We start from the raw sequence: 19,372 nt of genomic DNA, 5'->3' as shown, positions 1-19,372 counted from the left end.
GGATGGATGGATGGATGGATGGATGGATGGATGGATGGATGGATGGATGGATACAGTACACCACATAACAGTACTCGAAAAGCAGTACTCATTTCTTTTCAACTGATCACAGTCCAGTGAGGGTAGGTGGCGCTAATGTACTTGAAACCTTGTTACCAGCCGCCTATGCAACGCATATAAGACAACGAAGAAGAAAACACGGGCTAACTTTGCTAGCTAGCTAACTCTCCTCCGCCGCTGACTGACCTCCGCCCGCCGTTCCCGCAACATGGCTTGTGTTCGATCCCTCGGCGTTCTCTCCAAATTTACGTTAAGGAGATACGCTGCCGCACCAGGTAAAACAACGAGAACATGTTTTAATATACACATATTATTTACAAGTTCGTGTCTGTAAAGGTTGGCTGTTAATCAGTTTGACAGTAAAGCGCCAACTAGTTGTACGAAAGGCGTGCTAATGTGTGAACATAACGTTGCGAGCCCTTTATTTAACAGCCGGATTTTACCCTCGTTTAACATTCACAATTCGTAAAAAAAAAAAAAAAAAAAATTGTGACTCGTGACAGTCTATACGTGAATTTGGGCTTCATGCTCATGATCAACGACTATTATATAACAGTGGCAATAAAAGAAGCTGTTCAAAACAGGCATTTTTTACTGCAAATGACGTTTTAAAAAGAAGGTTTGAATTTGCTCTCTGCTTTTGTCTAATTTTGTATTTTTTGTATTTTGAAATCGCCATTGTTGTGGCTGCGATTAGACGGGTCTTGAATGTGGGTGAAGGGTCACTATATTACGGGGGTTGAAGTGGGAGCGTCTTGAGGTCACACTATATATATATATATATATATATATATATATATATATATATATATATATATATATATATATATATATATATATATATATATATAGTGTGACCTCAAGACGCTCCCACTTCAACCCCCGTAATATAGTGACCCTTCACCCACATTATATATATATATATATATATATATATATATATATATATATATATATATATGGGCGGCACGGTAGTCGAGTGGTTAGCACGTCCGCTTCCCAGTTCTGAGGTCTCCGGTTCGAGTCCAGGCTCGAACCTTCCTGGGTGGAGTTTGCATGTTCTCCCCGTGCCCGCGTGGGTCTTCTCCGGGTACTCCGGTCTCCTCCCACATTCCAAAGACATGCACGGCAGGTTAATTGGGCGCTCCGAATTGTCTCTAGGTGTGCTTGTGAGTGTGGATGGTTGTTCGTCTCTGTGTGCCCTGCGATTGGCTGGCAACCAGTCCAGGGTGTCCCCCGCCTACTGCCCAGAGCCAGCTGAGATAGGCGCCAGCAGCCCCCGCGACCCTTGTGAGGAATAAGCGGTCAAGAAAATGGATGGATGGATGGATATATATATATATATATATGTATATATGTATATATATGTGTATATATATATATATGTATGTATATATATGTATATGTGTATATATATATATGTGTATATATATATATGTGTATATATATATATGTGTGTATATATATATATATATGTGTATATATATATATATATATATAGCTATCTCAAACAAATGTTTACAAAGGTTGGGAATTACTGTCATAGACTTTGAGCATGCTTTTCATATCACTTCTCTGACCTGTCATAGTGAATACATTACTTTTTTTTATTCATTTATTTTTGCTCCACAGGAACTACCTTTAGAACTTTCTCAGTGGCTGCCCCAATGCAAGGTATCACTTTAGAGTTGTCTTCTTATTACACTAAATATGCTCTGAGTCCAAGCTATGATCCTAAAACACCCCAGTCTCATAATTACATCATCAATCATCATAATCAATTCGTGGCAAATTTTAGCTATTCCTGGCAGGGCTTGGCCCCTAACTACTGCGCAAAAAAAAAAAAAAAAGTGAAAGTTTCCTTACTGTGCATTCTCTCCATCTGTTTTAAGCCCGAACACATGTCAGCTATGAAGTCAAGGATGATGTCGCCGTGGTTCGAATCAATGACCCCAATTCCAAGGTAAAGCACAACAGGTTTTTTTTTTTTTTTTTTTTTTGCTGTTGTTGTCTTTTAACACTTGGAGACAAGGGAGAAAAATGACAACTCGTAAGCACCAGAAAGCTTTTCCTGTCTGTGCTAACAAGTGATAAAGTGACAGATAATTGCATTCCCCCAAAAAAGATTGGCAAAGATTTTTTTGGTTTGCACACATTAGCACATTACAACATAAGACAAATATAATGACATTTTGGCTTGTTTTTTTTGTATTATATTTTTTTCTCTTGTGTGCACCAAAAACTCTCCTCTTGTCCCTTTAGGGGCTACAGAGTTTTTTGAGTTTTTATTTGTTTGTTGAATTTAAAAAAAGAAAAGAAAAAAAAAAAAGCCAATAATCCTCCTTCCATCCAGGTGAACACGCTGTCAGTCCAGATGCAAAAAGAGCTGACGGAAGTAATGAACGAGGTGTGGGCCGACAATGCCGTTCAGAGCGCCGTCCTCATCTCCTCCAAGCCGGGATGCTTCATCGCGGGAGCGGATATCAAGTAAGAGAGGTCCTGGTCACAGTGGAACCTCAAAAGGCCACCAGCATCTGTGCTGGGAAGCTGTTTTATTTATTTATTTTCATTATTATTATATTATTTTTGTACTTATTTATTATTATATTGTTTATTTATTTATTTATTTTACTATTTATTTATTTATTTATTTTTTATATATATTTTTATTATTATATTATATTTTTTAATATATTACTTATTTACTTTTTCGTCCACAGTATGATCCAGGCCTGCAGCAACGCCGAGGAGGTCACGGCTCTCTCGCAGGAAGGCCAGAAAATGTTTGAGAGGATTGAAAAGTCTCCAAAGCCCATCGTGGCCGCCATCAATGGCTCATGCTTGGGAGGAGGCCTGGAGGTCAGCCAAGCATCTCGCTGTCACATTCATTTATTCCATTTTTTTTTTTTAATTGTATTAACTGATGACCCCTCAATGTTCTCTTCTTGTCGATCTAGTTTGCCATTGCATGCCAGTATAGAATCGCGACAAAAAGCAAGAAAACGGTGCTTGGTACACCAGAAGTCATGCTGGGTCTTTTGCCGGGAGCCGGTGGCACGCAGAGACTCCCCAAAATGGTGGGTGCTGCTACTCGTCTATAAATCACTAAATGGTTTGGGTCCTGAATATATCCAAGAAATGCTGATTGAGTACAAACCCAGCAGGGCTCTGAGATCTACAGACTTGGGCCAACTAGTGGAACCCAGAGTTCGAAGCAAACATGGTGAAGCTGCATTTAGCTATTATGCTGCACACAGATGGAATAGGCTACCAACAGAAATGAAGTCAGCCCCGAGTGTAAATGCTTTTAAATCCAGGTTAAAAACTTTGCTTTTTTCTTATACCTTTGATTAGGGACTTTTAAACGGCTTTAATTCAGTGTTTTTTTAATTATTATTTTTATTTTTATTATTATTTTTATTTTTATCATTATCATTTTAAACTTCCTTATGTTAAATTTTTTAAAGTTTGTTGAATAATGTTTTAAGATTGTTAGTTTGTAACCTATTTTCATTTATTTTTCTTCCTCTGAATGTTAACTACTGTTTCTTGATGCTTATGTGTTGTCTTTCCTCGTGTAAAGCACATTGAGTTGCCTTGTGTATGAAATGTGCTATACAAATAAACTTGCCTTGCCTTGCCTTGCCTTTTATAAGTACGTTAAGGACTCAGCCAATGGCTTTCGTTAGTTTCCACAGATTTTTTTTTAAATTTTTTTGGATGAATACAAAGAAACAATTAATATTAACATGAGTTGTTTGCTTTTACTGCTTACAGCTGGGTCTGCCCAGCGCCTTTGACATGATGCTGACGGGACGAAACATCCGAGCGGATAAAGCCAAGAAAATGGGACTCGTCGACCAGCTTGTAGACACCCTTGGTAAATAAATACATAAACACATGTCGTCTTTGTTATAAGTTGCCTAATATGCCGCCTGAACAGGCCCAGGCTTGAAGAGCCCCGAAGAGAGGACCATCGACTACCTGGAGGAGGTCGCCGTGGGTTGTGCGAGAGGCCTCGTGGGCAAGAAGATTCCTCTGCGCAAGGAGAAGGGCACCATGCAGAGTAGGTTTGCAACCCTTCTGTATGTCACATGGCGCGACTCCGAAGGATTTCGCCCGTCTCCTCCGCAGAGATCCAAGACTACGTGATGAGCTTTGAGATGGTGCGTAACCAGATTTATAAGACGGTCCACGGGAAAGTCATGAAGCAGAGCAAGGGGCTTTATCCTGCGCCCCTCAAGATCATTGACGTAAGTTGTCGTCGTTGTCATTATTATAATTTACATTACCGTCAATTTAACTCCTTTGTTTTGCTACTTCCAGTGTGTGAAGACTGGTGTGGAGCAAGGTTCCGTTGCTGGATACCTGGCAGAGTCCCAGGTGCAATTAGCATTTTCAGAATGACTGCATTAGACCTCCGCCAAGGCGCAGCAATTCAAATTTAAATTGCGGTCTTCATTACAATTGTCTTGCCCGGTTGTGTGGATGCCAAACTTGCAGATGCATCAGAGGTATTTGACAATCGCGAAAAGAAAGTAGAAGTAGTGGTAGTCATGGCAACAGTTGTCTGACGTATCACTAACTTAGCATGCAGCTTCTGCCACAAGGTTTTAGTAGTTACAGCACTAAAAGGCGCAATAATTGACCAGGATTCTACATTTGTCCACAAAACGCAGGATTCTAGCTAAGGAAAGTCATGTTAAACTAAAAAGAAAAATGTTTTCGCTGCTGTCTGTATGATTAGGTAACAAGGATTTTGGGTGACAGTCTGAGCTCCAATTTATACAAGTCACACTTGACTACAGGTCACAGGACCAGACAAACGATGGGAAAAACTTGAGACTTTTGTCAAGTTTATTTACTTGTATAGCCCTTTATCACACAAAAGTCTCAAAGGGCTTCACATGCCCACAGTTGACAAATTAAAAAAATTAAAAAATCAGGGAAAAAGTCTGAAAAACACTGTATTTTTATAAATGGAGGAATAATTAATTTCTGTAAAATTATTCATGAGTAATACATTTTTAAAAATGTAATGGTAATTAATATTTTGAAATTATCAGCTAACCAATTATTCATGGAGTGGTTTTGCCAAATCCTGCTCCCAAACAATAATGTAAACAACATTGAAAGTAGGGATGCACAATATTATTATATTACTATTTTCAACCAATACTGATAAACCAATAATTTAGAAAGTGTCAATGTCGATAACTAGGGGTGTTAAAAAAAATCGATTCGGCGATATATCGCGATACTACATCGCGCGATTCTCGAATCGATTCAATAATCGGCAGAATCGATTTTTTTTTTTCGAAATGATTTTTTTTTTTTTTTTTTTTTTTTTTAGGATTCACACCTTGAGCATGGAAGAATGTTATATGAACGGCACATTAAGCCTTAATATTTTTATTTTAATGCTGTTCAAATGTGAAACAGATTGCAAACTGTTTGTGTACAGTGGCTCACGGTTATAAGCCTCAAGTTTTAGATAAATATATTCATACAAATCTTACAGTGTACATGTACAAATTTACTGATAGTATTTTCTAAATTTGAATGGAAAAAAATCGCAACAATCGACTTATAAATTCGTATCGGGATTAATCGGTATCGAATCGTGACCATTCGTATCGGGATTAATCGGTATCGAATCGAATCGTGACCTGTGAATCGTGATACGAATCGAATCGTCAGGTACTAGGCAATTCACACCCCTATCGATAACCAATAAGTAAGCCGATAATTATATACAAAATTAACTTGAATACTTTGGAGTCCTACTACAAGTCTACCATGTACAAATAGATTGAAACATTGTGTAAAGCACCATGAAGCTGAATTTTATTGATATCTCTGCTTCAAATATGACCAGTAACGCATTTTGAGTTAGCCCAAGCAAAAGTCTTTTTTTTTTTTTAATTTAGCAAACTGCAAAGGTAACATTTTGGGGAGACGCAGTAAAGAAAGCCCACACTGGCAAATGCCATGTTGCCATGATGCATCTTCTGTGAACACAAAGCCACGCGCATTATGACATCACAAATATGTGACACTAACCGTAGGAGAGGGGAGAGGTCGAGGAGTTGGCCACAACTTGAGCCACACAACCACAACAGATGGACCAATGGGGCATGTCTTTTATTATCAGCGGATTGCTTTATTATTTGTTTAGTGTATAATTATCGGCCACCGATAGTATCGTGCATCCCTAATTGACATCAAGTCTGATGTCATTGGCGGAGGTAACAATATATTTGTAATCATAACCGCTTCTGTCTGTCTCTCCGCAGAACTTTGGACAATTGGCCAAAACCACTGAATCGGCAGCCCTCATTGGACTCTATCACGGTCAGGTGGCCTGCAAGAAAAACCGCTTCGGGAGCCCTGCAAAGGAAGTCAAGTACGTCAATTGGCAGCCATCGTCGTAGCCTTCTATTGGTGGGATAACCAGACGGGTTTCCCTGCTCTCAGGACTCTGGCAATTTTGGGTGCTGGCCTGATGGGTGCCGGCATCGCCCAGGTGACGGTGGACAAAGGCATGCACACCATCTTGAAGGACACCACCGAGGTCGGACTGGCCCGCGGCGAGCAGCAGGTGTACAAAGGGTGCGTTTAATTAGTTTTTTTTTTTTTTTTTGTCAAGATGGAAGGGAGTTCCAAAGATTGTTTGGATGTTTGTAATTGCATAAATCATTAGTTGTATCTATATTCATAGTTTAAAGGGATACTTGACTCATTGAACAATTTTCAGCAGTGAAAAGTTAATATTTTGTTATTTTTCATGTGGAATTAATACCTTTTTTTAAAAAAGTAATTTTTCTACTTGCTGTCGACTGATGACATCACCTGTGCTGAGGAAGTAGATAACGGCCAATAATACTGCTGAAAATGGCTCAATGAGTCAAGTATCCCTTTTAAAGCCTCAATATATCCCTGAAAATATGATGCCAAAACAGTTTATCATTTCAAATTAATCTGTAATATTAACCATAAAAATAAATGACTTTCAGTTAGGAATTGATTGAAAAAATGCACTGTAAGTGCACATGTAGAAAAGACTCTAAATTCCGCAAACAATTTTTTTTACAAAACTTCTCTGTTGAGCTGAGTATCATGTCAACTTACTTCCTTGATACCAATTACTGATTTGGCAGCATCTTATGGAAGCTTTTATTCAATTCACTGTGGAAAAAAATTTGATTTTGTGAAGGGTGTAAATGTGGTAGCTTACCATAATTTCATTAAAAAATATTTTCAAGTGGGCGGGGTGGGAAAAACTTTATTTATTTATTTATTAGTGGAGGTAAATTTTATTTTATTATCAGGCCATACCACCCAGATTTTATTTTTTTAGTTTGTCGATGTTGGATCCGTTTTTAATTTTCAGGCTGAACGACAAGACCAAGAAGAGGAGCATCACGTCTTTCGAGAGGGACTCCATTTTGTCCAACCTGTCGGGCACGCTGGACTACAGTGGCTTTGAGAAGGCCGACATGGTGATCGAGGCCGTGTTTGAAGACCTCAAGATCAAACACGCCGTCCTCAAGGAGGTGGAAGCGGTGAGTGCGACTCGCAAACGCGTTTGTCACAACAAGCTTTGTTTTTTGTTTTTTTTTCCTTTTTCAGTAAATGTTCTAGCAATCGGGTAGTGCTATAACCATTCATTGGAAAGGCTTTTAAACCGCAAGATGCCAAAGAAAGTTTTTTTGGTTGTTTACTTTGTGCGGCTTATGTCGCCTAGTTGGTGCTGCTGTTTTGGTTAGCAACAGAGTTCAAATGGGCTCGACCATTATTTGTTCATGAGTAAACAAGAGCATCCATGGGTTTAAGTTAAATAAGTTACACCCTTCTTCTTCCGTGAGGTGGAAAAGCTGAGGCATCTGTTTTACATGGCTTGGTAAGTGCTGCTGTTTTGGGTTGCAAATGAATTGCTGTATTTCAACTAACAGGTGGTTCCTCCTCACTGCATCTTTGCCACTAACACATCAGCTCTGCCCATTAAGGACATCGCCGCTGCCAGCAAGAGGCCAGACAAGGTTTGGAACACTTCTTTACTCTTTTTCTTTTTTTCTTTTTTTTTTTTGAAGAGAAACGTGACCTCATCTTTCTCATCCTCACCCCTCAGGTCATCGGCATGCACTACTTCTCCCCAGTGGACAAGATGCAGCTCCTGGAGATCATCACCACCGAGAAGACCTCCAAGGACACCACGGCGTCGGCGGTGGCTGTGGGGCTGAAGCAGGGCAAAGTCATCATCGTGGTTAGGGTGAGGCATTGACATTTTTTTTTTTCCTTCTTTTTAATAATTTAAAAAAAAAAAAAAAAAAAAAACATGAATGCACATCGAAGCGACTGTGTGTGTGTGCAGGATGGACCAGGATTCTACACCACTCGTTGTTTAGCGCCCATGTTGGCTGAAGCTGTGAGAGTATTTCAGGTTTGTACAGCGCCTTGCTCAAAGGCACATTGAAACATTTAATCTTCATGACTTTTTGTTTAAACTCTTGTTCGCGAAACCCTCTTCCAAATATAACTTTATTTTTTTCACCCTTCTATTATTATTATTATTATTATTATTAATGATAATAATGATAATAATAATAAGTTGATTTTTTTGTTTTAATTTGCACTCCATGCAGGAAGGGGCGGACCCCAAGAAGCTGGACGCGCTCACCACGAGTTTCGGCTTCCCCGTGGGCGCCGCCACACTCATCGACGAGGTGGGCATCGACGTGGCCGCCCACGTGGCCGAGGACCTCGGCAAGGCCTTCGGATCACGCTTCGGCGGCGGCGACGTGGAGGTCCTGAAGACGCTGGTGGACTCGGGATTTAAGGGTGAGTGAGCCACGGCGGAAGAAATACTTTAGTTTCGCGGGATTTCAAGTGTCTTTTTCTTGAAAATGGACAACTTTTAGTGCATGTTAAAATTCTCATTTGAAAATGCAACACTTGTTGAGAAAAAATAAATAAATAAAATCCCCTCAAAAATATACAACTTTATTCCGGTGCAATTACAATTAAATTTCATTAGATTATGACTAAGTATTTTTTTCTCAAATGTAACTTTGTTCTTGTTGGATTGTGACATTTACATTTGTTTCCCTTCAAATATATATGACTCTATTCTCACATTTTTTTTCTCAATATTTTTTCCCCATATTACTTTTTTTTTGTTTTGTTTTTTTTCCTAACACGAAAAATCTGACTATTCTTGTAGGATTATTCTTTTCCTCATAGGATTACAGTATTTATGTACTCAAATTTACATTTTTTATAGCTCTCAAATATGACTTACCAAAAATAACCATTTTTACATTTGTATTATGAGTTTTTGTTAAATAAACACATTTATTAACGTTTTTTTCTAGAAAATATTCAAGAAATTTTCTTTAAGAAAAAAAAAAATACACAATTTAAATTTTTCAAGAGTTATTTTTTCCCTTAAAATATGCAACTATATTTTCTCAAATATAGAACTTTGAGTTTTAAATTAGCTATTTTACAGAATTAGTTTTGTGTTGCTTTCTTTAGGTCGCAAGTCAGGAAAGGGCTGCTACGTGTACCAGCCGGGCCTGAAATCCAGAGAAGTCAATCCAGATATTGCGGGAATCCTGGAGAAATACAAAATTGCTCCCAATCCTACTGTGTGAGTTGACATTCGGCAATTGACCTTACCGAGCTGTGATGCAATTCTGAAAAGAGATTTCCCCTTCATTTCGAACCTTTCTTCAGCTCGTCCGACTATGACATCCAATACCGACTGGTTTCTCGCTTTGTCAATGAGGCGGTGCTGTGCTTACAAGAAGGTATCTTGAGCAGTCCTCTGGAGGGAGACATCGGAGCTGTTTTCGGCCTGGGATTCCCCCCCTGCCTTGGAGGTCAGACTTTGGCTTTTAAGATCCTTATCTTTTCCAATATTCTTCAATTAATAAGCGTTCTCGGTCCGTATGTCAAGGCCCGTTCCGTTTCGTGGACACCTTTGGTGCCGACAAGCTGGTGGAGAAGATGCGGCGGTACGAGGCCGTCTACGGGGATCACTTCACGCCGTGCCGTCTCCTCCTAGATCACGCCAGCGACCCCGGGAAGAAGTTTCACAAGTGAACCGCTCGTCACATTTAACGTGTAAGAATTTAACACAACTGCAGTCGACCACATCAACAAGGTGCCTCACGACAATAATTGGATGCTTTTGATTTTTACCAGATCAACACACACACAGTTGGTGATGGTATGATGTTGTACGTGCATTAAAATATTCTGAAAGAATATACTAATTCATTCTGGAATGTACCAGTATGGTAGTGTTTGTTTTTGTACGTTATGGGTGAATAATGTAAATTTAGGGCCTTAAATAAAAATTTTGTTATTGAATCCGATGCTTGTTTGTGTTTTGTATGTGCATTAACATGTGTAGCCTCATATGATGTAGCAAAACAGCATATATATATATATATATATTAGGGCTGTCAAAGTTAAAGCGTTAATAGATTAATCACAGAAAATTGTCGCATTAATCACGTATTAAGGCAAATTAATCGCACTATTTTTTTTATTTTTTTTTTTAAATGTACTTGAGCCTTGAACGTAACCGCGGATGGTTACATTGAGGGCTGTGCAGGTCCGTGATTAGGCCAATGCACGGCATTTCCTACGCCTGTTGTTCCAAAATGAGCGGGGTGACTCCAGTTGATTTGCTCTGTGGTAAATTTCGCTTTAAAAAACACCCCGACGGGACTTTAGATAAAATAAAAGTAATTTGTGTTTAATTAATAATTACTGAATTGCACCCAATTTATATGATGCTGTTACATTTTGAGCAATTGCGTACATGCATTTAATCAATGTTTGCAAATGACATTCATATCATAAAATGTGTTGTCAAAATATTACGGTATTTTGTATTTATTTTATATTACGCGAATACGCAAGTATTTAGCTGATTAATCGTGATTAATCAAAATTAAAAAGTGATTAATCAGATTAAAAATTGTAATCGTTTGACAGCACTAATATATATATATATATATATGTATGTATATATAATTTGTTAATCTGCAACTGGGAGAAACTCAAACTGGCCTTCATCCTTGGGAAGTGAAAAAGGTGAGGGGGCAAAAAAAAAACAAATCAAATTCACAAAATTATTTTTGAATTTCCTAGTTTTAATAAATATAGCCTGTTTTTTTTTTATTTCTATTTGCAATTCTGATTAAACAATTTATCAAATGTAAGTTTTCCTTAATTATGAAAAATGGTTTAATTTAAAAATATTAAGCAATTTAATTGGTAGTTTATTTTAGTACTTTGTGTATATAATGTAGAATTGTTCATTTAATTAAAACGTTTTTAATTTATTTACAATGTCCTGATTTAAGAGTTTATGCTAGGATATTTTTATTACTAATATCAAATTATTTTTTGACGAACGATCTTTTTTCTTTTTCTTTTTTAATAAATACATGTTCAGTAACCAATTTTAGGATGGAAACTGGTAAATTGATGCAAAAAATGTACCTGCAGTACTGTGCTGTTTGGCTTCGTCTTATTAGTGTACCTAATAAAGTGGCCGACGCGTGTTGCTGTGACGTAATTGGCCGTGGGCGAGTCACGTGTGTTTCCATCGCCTGCCATTGTCGTCATCATCTTCATCAGGGCGTGTGCTGGAGCTGCTGCTGTCGACACCGGCGTGTTGTCCTCCGCCAAGCCGGGATGCGGACCCTGCGTCGCCCCCACAACTGCGCGCGTTCACCGTGAAGAAAACCGAAGAGAAGGCGCGGTCCTCCACGTCTCCCGCACCATGTCCAACAAGGGGAAGACGTGCGAGTCGATCCGGGTGGTGGTCCGCTGCCGGCCGCCCAGCAACAAGGAGGCGACGGCCGAGAAGGGGACCTCCGTCCTGGAAGTAGACACCGAGTTGGGCCGCATCTCCGTCCGGAACCCGAGCGCGCCACCCGGCGAGCCCGCGAAGGAGTTCACCTTCAATTCGGTGTTCGGGTGGGGGTCCACCCAGTGCGAAGTGTACGACGACGCCGTCAGGCCCCTGGTGGACTCTGTTCTGCTGGGCTTCAACGGGACGGTTTTTGCCTACGGACAGACCGGGACGGGGAAGACGTGGACCATGAGGGGGGTGCCGGCCGATCCAGAGAAGCGGGGCGTCATCCCCAACGCCTTCCATCACATCTTCGCACACATCTCCCGCACCCGGGGACACAAGTACCTGGTCCGGTCCTCATACTTGGAGATCTACCAGGAGGAGATCCGGGACCTGCTGTGTAAGGATCAAGGATAAATGGGAACGAAGTGGAACGACTGCGTTTGAAGTTGCGCACTAATTTCCGACTCCCTAATCACTATATGGTGATTTAAAGAAATAACAATTAAAAACGCATTTCCCCTCCTCGAAGATAAACACAAATATATATTTTCTTTTAGATTAGATTATTCGCTCTAAAATAGGGACTATATGTATAAAATAATGTTTCCATAAATTTATAATCTTCTAGAGATATTAAACGTTTTTGAAAATATAAAACTTTTTTTTTTCAAAACTATTTTTACTTTTGCAAATAGATATATATTTTTAATTCTCTAATATCTGACTTTGTCTACATTTTGCTTTCAAATATGCACCTTGCTTTTAAAATGAATTTTCATAAATTAATAACTTTTTCTCAAACATGAACTCTTTTGTCATAAAATGTAGCCTACAATATATTTTTTTTCTTAAAAATCTTTGATTTATAGATTATATTTTTTTCTCTAAACTAACATTTCATAATCTTAAAAATATCAGATTTTTTTCATTTATATAGCACAATTTTCTCCAAAATATCTTCCATTAGCCCCAAAATTATGCAAATTATTTTTCCTCATAAACAGTATCGGACCTTTTTCAAAAATATTTGTAAAAATCCTATATACTCTTATATTCTTAAAAAAAAATGCTACTTTTCCTTTCGCCCTAAAATACAATTATTTTTCTCATATTAAAAATTTCAAATTTAAAATACACTTAAAAAAAACTTGAATTCTGAAAAATGTCAAGCTTTTTTCCTATATGGAAATGTCAGATTTTTCTGTCAAACTCAAAAGAGATTTGCATATTGTGTATTTAACCAAACTTCATTAACTTTGTCTTGCTAACACACACAAAACACCATAAAGAAGCTAATGAAACTAGCATCAATCTTACAGCAATTAATTACAGTATAAACCTTTAAGGACTCACAGTTTAGAGACATAAACATAACTCACAATTTTTTTTTTTTTTTTTTTTTTTTTAGTGGAAAGCGGCAGAAAGCTGGAGCTGAAGGAAAGCCCCGAGGAGGGCGTCTACGTCAAGGACCTGTCCTGGGTGGTCACCAAGGACCCGGCCGAGATGCACCACCTGCTGACGCTTGGCGACCGATCCCGCTCGGTGGGCTCCACCGAGGCCAACCGGCGCAGCTCGCGCTCGCACGCCATCTTCGCTGTGACGGTGGAATGCGGCGCCGAGTCCGAGGACCCGGTCCGCGTGGGGCGCCTCAACATGGTGGACCTGGCCGGGAGCGAGCGCCAGAGCCGTACCGGCGCCCGCGGCGGCCGCCTGCGCGAGGCGGCCAAGATCAACCTGTCGCTTTCCGCCTTGGGGAACGTCATCTCGGCGCTGGCGGACGGCAAGGGGGGCCACGTGCCATACAGGGACTCCAAACTTACCCGGCTCCTGCGGGACTCGCTGGGCGGCAACGCCAAGACGGTCATGATTGCCACGGTGGGGCCCTCGGAGCGCGATCGTCACGAATCCCTGGCCACGCTGAGGTACGCCGGCCGGGCCAAGAACATCAAGAACAAGCCTCGCGTCAACGAGGACCCCGAGGCCGCCCTCCTCAGGGACTTTCAGCGGGAGATCGCCAGACTCAAGGGCCTCCTGGAGGAGCGGCGGCAGAGGCGGCGGGACAGCAAGAGACTCAGCAGGGACTTCACGCAGCTTTGGAAGGAAGACGAGGGAGAAGATGGCGGCGGGTGCCCGGTAGGGATGCAACGATAACAGCAGTATCGTGGTATTAAAACTGCCACAATATATCGTTGTCGTCATGTCATGATATTAAAAGCAACACATCTGTTTAAAAAAAAATCAGGTTGATTTCCATTTGTGCAGTTCGAGCACCCTCTGGTGGCTAGATGGTTTTTTTTAAGTGCAGTTTAATCTTCACAGGGCATGTTTTGACCCTTTTATGTTTAAAAATCCACACTAATGGTCAGATGAAGGCGGAACGTAATATGCTCGTGAACCGAGTCAATATGTGGAGGAACTAAATTTGCTCAAAGCAAAATAAAAATTAACCAAAATGAAAATTCAAAAACTATAATAACCCTGATTGTAACCTCCATATCGTGCTAATATCGTATTATGATGTTTGGATATGGTTACATCTCCAGTCCCCGGTGAAGTGGCGCCACTCCGGCGGGAAAACCGATGATGGCCAGTGGGACCAGGAAGCCGTGGAGAAGATCATTGAGAAGTACAAGGTAGGCTGACGTTGGGCTGGACAAAATCCAAGCGTGATGCATGTGATGTTTGTGTTTGTGGCCAGGCCATGGAGAGCAAATTATTAGAGGGAGGCAAGACCATCATGGATCACACCAACGAGCAGCAGAAGTTGCTGGAACAGAAGCGGCAGGAGATCGCCGAGCAGGTAGGAAAAGTTGTCATTTGCAACGTCTTCTTTGCGAGTGACAGAGCGAGCGCTTTGCCGTAGATCCGGAGGGAGCGGGAAATGCAGCAGCGGATGATGCTGCAGGACGAGGAGACGCTGGAGATGAGGGAGACGTTCTCCTCGCTGCAGCAGGAAGTGGACATGAAGACCAAGAAGCTGAGGAAGGTCAGAAAAGAATGCGCACGAATGATCAGCATTTCGACGTAGTCAGGTGGACGCTTCTCTTGAGAATTGAAAAATATTTGCCGGTAGAAATGAATTATGAGGTTGATAACCGCTGCAAAGATGTCCGGTGTCTGTGTCAGTTGTGATCGTGCTGCCAGATCGTATCGGGGTCGCCTAACGAACACGTCCTGCTACAGGATTGGCTGGAAATTATCCAGTTGACGTCAAACATTGGAAAGAAAATATTAAAGATGTAATTTAAATAACAAAATGTACAGACTGAAATTGTAAAAACGTAAATAAACCAAAGAATATAAACGCAAAACATATGAAATAAATAATAGACTACCTAAATGATAAATACACAAAATAGTCTCAGATGTGACAAATATAGTCAGTTTAGATTGTTAATGTGTTCCTATTATCATTTTTTTTTTTTTATTATTATGATTGATTTGTGAAGAGCTAAAAAAAAAAAAGGAAACCAAACTGAAGCTAACTTGTTTTTGTTTTTTTGTTTTTTGTTTTTTTTAAACTTTGGTTTTAACATTCACAACACAATTACAAACATTAATTCGAAGTTTCCATCATATTGCTAACATGCTAACGCTGCTGTCCTGAGTACTGACGTCACCGGCAAGCGCGAAGGCGCTTCGATCTATTTTTTTTCCACTCTTAAAATATCATGCTTTTGTGTTTTTAGGTTTATTTACGTTTTTACAATTTTAGTCCATAAATATTGTTATTTTGAACAATTGTAAGCGGACAAGTTCCGGACAATCCTTTAGTGTGACGTCATCTGCAGGCGACCCCGATACAATCTGGCAGGCAGCCCGATCACATCTTACACCGACACCTGTCAAAAACATAGCTTGTTCATTAGGGGTGTGAATTGCCTAGTACCTGACGATTCGATTCGTATCACGATTCACAGGTCACGATTCGATTCGATACCGATTAATCCCGATACGAATTTATAAGTCGATTGTTGCGATTTTTTTTTCATTCAAATTTAGAAAATACTAATCAGTAAGCTTGTAGAGTGTAAGATTTATATGAAAATGTATTATTTATTGATCTGAAATTTCAGTCTTATAGAGGTTGTAATCTGTTTCATGTTTGAACAGCATTAAAATAAAATATTAAGGCTTAATGTTCCGTTCATATAACATTCTTCCATGCTCAAGGTGTGAATCCTAAAAAAAAAAAAAAAAACGATTTTGCCTATTATTGAATCGATTCGAGAATCGCGCGATGTAGTATCGCGATATATCGCCGAATCGATTTTTTTTAACACCCCTATTGTTCATATAGCTGGGCTACTTAATGATACACAAAGTCCCAAGAACAGTACAAATACCATTAACTTAAATGAATATATATGACATAGAATTACTAATATGTTACATCGAGGCACCTACCCGCTAATGCACGCACACATTGAGGAATGAGAATTTGTAGCAAAGCTTGAACATGTAGCGACCAACTTCGCCTGTCTGTCGATTAGGTTGGGTCTTTAAAAAAAAAAAAAAAAAAAAAAAAACCTGCCTAACTATAATTGAACCGTGCCAATAAACTGACCAACAGAGGGCGCCACACCCTGATAAACACAGTTCAACCTGACCTTTTTAACAAAAATATAAACACAATTTTTTATAATCAAAAAATGTAATCCCCACCCCCTACTAAAAAATTAGGCTTTTTTTCAAAACTTAACATACATTTTCTCTTGAATTTTAATTTCCACGAAATTAAATTATTTTACTTTTTTATTAAATTCTTTACTTTTGCCATCCAGATTCCACTGATTGATTTCCTGCCTCATGTCAATGCAACTCTTTTGTCTCTAGCTGTACACTAAACTGCAGCTGGTATGGGCCGAGACGCGCGACGTGATGGACGAGCACGTGGCAACCAGACAGGAGCTGGAGCAGACGCAGGACGCACTCACCCGAGAGCTCAAGTACAAGTGAGGACGGCTATTTATCGCACATCACTTTAGGTATGATGGAATATCCCGAAAGGGGCATGACCTTGTCTGTACCTAATGTATTGGCAGATCCCTCCTGATGGAGAATTTCATCCCTCCCGCCGAAAAGAAGAAGATAATCAGCAGACTTCACTTTGACAGTGAGGAAGATCAGTGGAGGCTGATGTCGGCCATCCCGTCGGAAAGGTAAGAGGGTGCTATATAAAAAAAAAAAAAAAAAAAAAAAAAAAAAACCTCTACTTGATGCGGATGCGACTATAACTCCATAATTGAGACGAAGGTTTCCCAAAAGCAAGAGACATTAAAAATATTAATAATAATAATAATAATAGTAATTAAACTGTAGTTTGCTTTACTTTGATTTGCCTGTATTATTTGTACTCTTACTTTAGAATGTTATCTGCTTATTTACAATAATTGGCTTTACTTTACTTACATACTTTACTTTACTTTTGTTCAATCTACTTTACGTGACTTTACTTACTTTACTCACATACTGTACTCAATTATATACTTTGTTTGACTTAATTTGATTTACTTACACTTTACTTATTTATTATACTTTATGCAAACACTTTACTCACTTATACTTTGCTTGACTTAATTTACTTTCATACTTTACTTCACTATACTTATTATTTTACTTACTTTATTACTTTTCTTTGTATATTCACTTACTCTTACATCCTTTACTTGCTTCGCTACTCTACATACTTAATTTAATCTATTGTACTTTACTTATTTATTTTTACTTTACTCACATGCTTTACTCAATTATATACTTTGCTTGACTTAATTTACTTACAGACTTTGCTTATTTATTATACTTTACGCACATACTTTACTCACTTCTACTTTGCTTGACTTAATTTACTTACATACTTACTTCACTCTACTTATTTTACTTACTTTACTTACCTTTCTTACTCTTACATTCTTTACTTACTTACATACTTTACTTCCTTTCTTACTTTACATTCGTACATACTTTGCTTTACTGTACATCATCTACTTACTTTACTTCTGAGTGTCATTCCTTTCCTGTATGTGGATGCTAGCACGGCCACTCGTGTGAAGAGAAGACCTCTGTCCGCCGTGGGATGCAAGCGCCCAACCAGCCAATATGCCCAAGCCGCTGTCGCCACGGCAACCGGGGCCCCATCAAGATATCAGGTCAGCATTTGCAGCTTGCAAAGATCAAATCTGAAATATAATATCATACAACACCTCAAAACACATCTGAAGAAGGGAAATTCCATTCATTCAAAAAATGTAATGCGTATTTGAATGAGAAAAACAATTCAACTTTTTGTCACACCCTTTGCTTCAATTCAACATTATGCCGTTCCTTCTGGTGTGCATGTATGCTTGCGTTGTGTGTGCGTTACCAGGCTGAGAACATCATGCTACTGGAGCTGGACGTGTCTCCGCCCACCATGTTCACCATCAACCTTCACGGGTCTCGACTGGAGAGGGTCTTTTCCACCACCTTGATGCCGGACGCCCCGTCGGATGTCGCCCGCCGGGAGAGGACCCTGTCATCGGAGCGGGTCAGGAAATCCCGATCATGGTGAGACCACAGTGCTGAATGGTTTCAGTGTTGTATTAAGAATGAAAAACAATAACTGTAAATGTGATAATCATCGTCATTATCGCAGAAACAGAAATTGCTAAGAAATGCCCGAAATCATGAATAAATCCCCCCAAAATTAATACATTCCCGAATATAAACACAAATATTAAAATGACTGTTGTTTGTAAATCAAATGTGAGCACAACACTATCCCCACATAATTCCAGAAAATAATTTCTCTGAGCGTTGCAGGTATCAGGCACCACAAGCGGCGTGTGTTTCAGCATCCGTGTCATCCACCGCCTTGACGTCATTCTCTCAGAGTCCATGTCACAGACCCAGACCCTCTTCAGCCGCCTATCTCGCAACCGAGGCCTCACTTCGGACCGGCCCCTGAGTGGGATCTGGCCCTGTATTTACTTAGCGTGTGACAACAACCGCACCAGTAAGCATGAGGACCTATCGTACTTGCTGCTTAAAAGCGGATGTCAGCAAAAAGCACAGCCAAAGCTTGCGTGGTTTTGTATTTCATTTGCATTTTTTTTTAAATATTGGTGGTGGTGACATGTGTTGCTTGCTACTGTAACTGTGAGGAAAATGTGGTTTATATGAGAAAGGCTTGCACTGGCTATTTAGCTGCCTTATTTTTTTACATTGGCAACATTGTGACAAGTGAATTGATTGTACTGTACTTCAATGTGAAAATAAAGATCTGTGGAAAAAAATTGAACATGCCTTCAACTACAAAAAAAATAAAAATAAAATGATAGAAAGAATGATAGTAAATAAATATCAGTAGATTACATAGGAATTTAATAAACCATTATTTTTAAATTCTGGCAATAGCATTAATTAAACAAATAATAAAAAAAATAAACAAAT

The 19,372-nt window shown here is 39.4% G+C and overlaps 2 protein-coding genes across 2 annotated transcripts; both read left to right on the top strand.

Moving 5' to 3' along the window:
- The first annotated feature begins 168 nt into the window (after window positions 1–168).
- On the top strand, window positions 169–10,437 carry hadhab (hydroxyacyl-CoA dehydrogenase trifunctional multienzyme complex subunit alpha b). The gene is made up of 20 exons (XM_077537819.1): window positions 169–335; window positions 1,693–1,734; window positions 1,953–2,023; window positions 2,414–2,547; window positions 2,781–2,919; window positions 3,018–3,137; window positions 3,838–3,940; window positions 4,004–4,126; window positions 4,195–4,313; window positions 4,387–4,443; window positions 6,357–6,466; window positions 6,538–6,672; window positions 7,454–7,625; window positions 8,016–8,102; window positions 8,192–8,332; window positions 8,435–8,503; window positions 8,706–8,901; window positions 9,598–9,712; window positions 9,799–9,944; window positions 10,022–10,437. Exons 1-20 carry the CDS (start codon window positions 269–271, stop codon window positions 10,165–10,167), a joined length of 2,292 nt encoding a protein of 763 aa, XP_077393945.1. The 5' UTR covers window positions 169–268; the 3' UTR covers window positions 10,168–10,437.
- A 1,245-nt stretch (window positions 10,438–11,682) lies between these two features.
- On the top strand, window positions 11,683–19,215 carry kif3cb (kinesin family member 3Cb). The gene is made up of 10 exons (XM_077537821.1): window positions 11,683–12,338; window positions 13,350–14,074; window positions 14,485–14,574; window positions 14,640–14,741; window positions 14,805–14,927; window positions 16,778–16,896; window positions 16,987–17,103; window positions 17,976–18,090; window positions 18,309–18,487; window positions 18,743–19,215. Exons 1-10 carry the CDS (start codon window positions 11,864–11,866, stop codon window positions 18,885–18,887), a joined length of 2,190 nt encoding a protein of 729 aa, XP_077393947.1. The 5' UTR covers window positions 11,683–11,863; the 3' UTR covers window positions 18,888–19,215.
- The last annotated feature ends 157 nt before the right edge of the window (window positions 19,216–19,372 follow it).

The sequence above is a fragment of the Festucalex cinctus genome, chromosome 12 (assembly GCF_051991245.1).
Source record: "Festucalex cinctus isolate MCC-2025b chromosome 12, RoL_Fcin_1.0, whole genome shotgun sequence".
NCBI classification, from domain to species: Eukaryota; Metazoa; Chordata; class Actinopteri; order Syngnathiformes; family Syngnathidae; genus Festucalex; species Festucalex cinctus.
The sequence above is the reverse complement of the archived record's forward strand: the minus strand, read 5'-3'. Positions and strand labels throughout refer to the sequence as shown.